The 4,148-nt window shown below is 62.6% G+C and overlaps 2 protein-coding genes across 4 annotated transcripts in view; one reads left to right on the top strand and one right to left on the bottom strand.

The window, feature by feature from the left end:
- Positions 1 to 652, bottom strand: part of ATP5MC1 (ATP synthase membrane subunit c locus 1) — a 3,275-nt gene extending 2,623 nt beyond the window's left edge. Inside the window, exon 1 of the mRNA XM_027670185.1 lies at positions 564 to 652. The gene's annotated coding sequence lies outside the window, so the exon portion shown is untranslated. The remainder of the gene's footprint in view (positions 1 to 563) is intronic.
- Positions 653 to 1,809: 1,157 nt separating this feature from the next.
- CALCOCO2 (calcium binding and coiled-coil domain 2) overlaps positions 1,810 to 4,148 on the top strand; it is a 12,091-nt gene continuing 9,752 nt past the window's right edge. For 2 of the 3 annotated variants that reach the window (XM_027670181.1, XM_027670179.1), the window contains exon 1: positions 3,988 to 4,021. In XM_027670181.1, the coding sequence (XP_027525982.1) occupies positions 4,001 to 4,021 (21 nt within the window). In that variant the 5' untranslated portion in view covers positions 3,988 to 4,000. Of the gene's footprint in view, positions 1,915 to 2,747; positions 2,868 to 3,987; positions 4,022 to 4,148 lie in introns of those variants that run through there. The other variant, XM_027670182.1, reaches the window with a different exon arrangement.

The raw sequence follows: 4,148 nt of genomic DNA, 5'->3' as shown, positions 1-4,148 counted from the left end.
CCCCTGCTGTCACCAAGACTTTGCCCCCTGTCCCCGGCTGTCCCCGAGGCTTTGCCCTCACCGACCCCACCGTGTCCCTCCGGGGCTCTGCCCAAATGTTCCCTGTCCCCAAAGGCTGTGTCCCCACCGTGGTTCCACGTCCCCACGGCTGTGTCCCCACCACGGCTCCGTGTGCCCTCGCTGTCCCCCAGGCTCTGACCCCCGTGTCCCCCGGTTGTCACCAAAGCTTCGTCCCCACCACCGCTACGTGTCCCCGAGGCTTTGCCCCCTCGGCCCTTGTGTGTCCCCCGGCTGTCCCCGAGGCTTCGTCCCCCCCTTTGTCCCCTCGGCCCTGCCCCCCCCAGCTCCCCGTTAATCCCCGCTCGGTGCCCTCCCCGGGCCGGCTCAGAGCTGCTCATCGCGCCCTCCTCGCCACACCCGAACCCCCCGAGCCCCTCATGAGGGCAAGGGCAGCGAAGGGCACGACCCCAGCGAGCACCGGCCGCGCCCCGAGCTGCCCCAGAACCCTCCGAGGCTGCCGCGGTGGCGGCGGGGCCGGGGTCGGGCCCGGGAGCGGGTCCCACCTGCGCGGGGTCCGCTCGGGGCGGCGGCGGCGGCGGCTCTGAGGGGGGAGCGTCACCTTGGCCGTGTCCCCCCGGGCGTCCTCCGCGCCCATTGGCTGCCGCCGCGCGCGCGCGCCCGCGCCCGCGCCCCTCATTGGCCGGGCCCCAGGCGGGCCCCGCCCTCCCCGCCCCGCTTCCCGCCGTGCCCGGATGCGGGAGGGCGGGGGCGGCAGCGCGGGAGGCGATTGGTTGGCTCAGTCGGCGGCGCGCTCGCTGATTGGGCGGCGCGGGTGTCAATCACGCTGGGGGTCGGGAGGGGAAGGGGTGGGGAGCGATCCCGGGAAAAGGAGCCGAGCGTTCCAAATATTGGGGAGTTTGACACACACACACACCCCGGACATCTTTACATCACAGAACCTAAAGAAACAGTCCCGTTTGCAGGGAGTTTCTCCTCGCGAGAGCAAATTTGCCCCCCTTCGACCTATTGGTTACCCATCAACACTAAAGGAAAAAAAAATAGAGGTTTTTCCTTCTTTTTTTTTAGTGTTATTCAGTTACTCTTCGCGGTGTTATTGCGTTTCCGACAAACCCCTCCACACACTGATACTGAAGACACAGCTGGTCGCTGTAACAAGTAAGCGAAGCCCCCAGCCACGAGGCGCCAAAAAAAATAAATAATAATAATCAGAATCATAAAATATTATCCGGGGACAAAGTGGAGATCGGGCACAGGGTGGACTCGATGATCTCAGAGGGCTTTTCCAACCTCAGTGGTTCTGTGATTCCATGAGCCAGCTCACAGCCCAGAGACCAACGGAATCCTGGGCTGCATCCAAAGGAGCGTGGCCAGCAGGTCCAAGGAGGGGATTCTCCCCCTCTACTCTGCTCTGGTGGGACGAGATCGTCTTTAAGGTCCTTCCAACGCCTTAACATTCTATGATTCTGCCCCCGGGGTGTCCTGATCACCAGGATGTCCCAGTCCCAGGGGTGTCCCGTTACCGGGATGTCTCTGGGGTGTCCCGGTTCCAGGGATGTCCTGCTCACCAGAGCATCCCGGCCCCCCGGGTTTCCCCATCCTCGGGGGGTCCCGGTCCCGGGGGTGTCCCAGTCCCCAGGATGTCCCGGTCCCCGTGTTGTCCCGGTCCCAGGGATGTCCTGCTCACCGGAGCATCCCTGCCCCGAGGTGTCCTGGTTCCCGGGCTGTCCCGGTCCCTCGCTCCGAACTACGAGTCCCAGGAGCGCGGCGGGACCGCCCAGGGGTGGTACCGGCCCGGGTATCCCGGGCGGGGTATCCCGGGGGCTCCACCTATTCCCGATCTTCCGCCTGCTCCTCGCAGCCCCGCTCGGTTCCCGTTTTCCAGCCGCGCCGCCGGTGAGTGGGGCGGGGGGAGGAGGCGTCGGGGTCCCGTGTCCCCATCCCGGGATGTCCCTCGGGATGTCGGGGCTGCCCCACGGCGAGGGGACAGCGACACTTTCGCTTTCGTTTCCCGGGGGGGTCCGGGCCGGGGGCGGGGGGAACATCCCCGGTTCGCTCCCCCCCATCCAGCGGGACCCCCCGGCGATGTCACCGGGGACCGGAGCCGCTGTCCCGGTGCCCAAGCGCGGCTGGAAGTCGGTCCCGTTGAGAAGGGGAAATCCCCTGGTTTTCCACGTCCTGGGGACGCTGCAGGATAAGAAAACCAGGGAAAGAGAAGGAAAACGCCCGGGGAGCCCCCGGGGGAGGCTGGACCGGGGACCGCGGCGTTTTTCCTCTCCACTGAGATGCGGCCGTGCCTCGTCCCCGGGGTGGGGTCGGCGCTGCCCCCGAGCTGTGTCCCGGTCCCTCGGGGCGTCTCCTGCCACTCCCGATAACTCCCGAGCTGTTCCGTAACAACAGTGGCAACGACGATTAAAAGCCCTCCCTGCTCCGTTTCCTGCCGGCTTTTCCTGGGAAGGAGCTGCCAGCAGCACATTCCGCGCGGCCTCTGCCTTTGTTTCCTTCAGGATCACAACTATTTTTACCAAAACCAACTTCTTTTTTTTTTCACATTAGAACCGTTTTGCTGCATCCAAACAGCGACTCTTCGTTTTCTTTGCGAGTTGCTTTTGGCAGGGAGGGCTCCCGTGCCGTCCCAGAGCAGCGATGCAATAACATGGTTAAGGTGCTGTTCTGACATTTATTTTCGGTTTTATTTTTGGTTTTTTTTTTCCTCTGGCAGCTCTCAGGAAGTTCAAGGTGCTCAGGAACTGCGGATCACAAGGCACAGCAGGGCAGGGAAGGTTGACATCAGCCGGATAAAGCCGAGGCTTGGACGAATCACAAGCCCTGTCCTACCCTTTCCTGAGGTAACTCAAAGTGAAAGTGCAGCCCCGGATGGCCCAGGGGATCCTGCCACGTCCCTGGCCAGGATCTGCCCTGCCCTCTGCTCCCAGCAGGAGGAATTCCCCATCCTTAGGGCAGCCTGTGTCAGTGCAGTGTTTGCTGCTCGTTCCAGCTGGGAATACATTTTCTTTTCCAAGCACATCCCTGCAAGCCCAACCTAAACTTCGGCCTGTTTTTCAGGGTATTTGGCACAGAATACAGACAATCTCCTGGGTGATGCCATAAAAAACCCAGCAGGGTTCCAGGGAGTTCATTTCCATGGGAAATTTCTGGATTGGAGGTGACCTGAAACCCAGCTGGAGCTGTGCCAGGGCAGGGTCAGGTTGGATCTCAGGGAAAGGTTCTTCCCCAGAGGGTGCTGGGGCACTGCCCAGGCTCCCCAGGGCAGTGCCACGGCCCCAAGGCTGCCAGAGCTCCAGGAGGGTTTGGACAACACTCTGAGGGACAGGGGGGGATTTTTGGGGTGTCCTGGGCAGGGCTGGGAGTTGGGCTGGATGATCCCTGTGGGTCCCTCCCAACTCAGGATATTTTTTTCTGTGTGCTGCAGTGGGATGACTCTCCCTGACCGGTGGGATGGTTGCTCACAATGAACTTTCCCTCTGTTCTGAGGTCATTCCTTATCCCTGAGATCAGCTGTGGAGCTCCTGCTTCGGATTCCTGGGATGGCATTTTCCGGGATTGGTGGCAGGGTTTTCCCAGCCCCTTGACAGGCTGCCAGGGCAGCAAGGAGGGTGATTTAGTGCCTCTTCCCAGCCCTGGCAGCTCGGATCCCCCTTGGATCGATGCCCCCACGTCACATTTACATCGGGGGGTTCGTTGGGTCAGGACGGGCCGGGAAATTTTCCATGTGGGGAACTCCAGGAGCTCTCCTGCTGTTCTGTTTGCTGCCCCTGCTGTCACACAGCGGGTCCCTCTCAGTGCTGGAGTCATCTTGCAGCTCCAGCTCTGCTGTCACGTGTAGGGAGGCTATAACAGCCCTGGGGACACGGGCTGGGCACACACAGCCCTGGGACACACAGCCCTGGGACACACAGCCCTGGGACACACAGCCCTGGGCACACAGAGCCCCAGGCCTGCCCAGGCAGCACCTCCTCCCATGGGAGCAGAGCTCAGCCAGGTACCTCTTTCCCCTCGGAGCCAGGACGCTGAAGTCGCGTTGGAGGGCATCCAAAGGAGGGACACGAGGATGGGGAAGGGTCTGGAGCATCCAAAGGAGGGACACGAGGATGGGGAAGGGTCTGGAG

Source organism: Corapipo altera, unplaced genomic scaffold (assembly GCF_003945725.1).
Source record: "Corapipo altera isolate COAL_440 unplaced genomic scaffold, ASM394572v1 296, whole genome shotgun sequence".
NCBI lineage: Eukaryota > Metazoa > Chordata > Aves > Passeriformes > Pipridae > Corapipo > Corapipo altera.
This window is presented reverse-complemented; position numbering and strand designations above follow the sequence as displayed.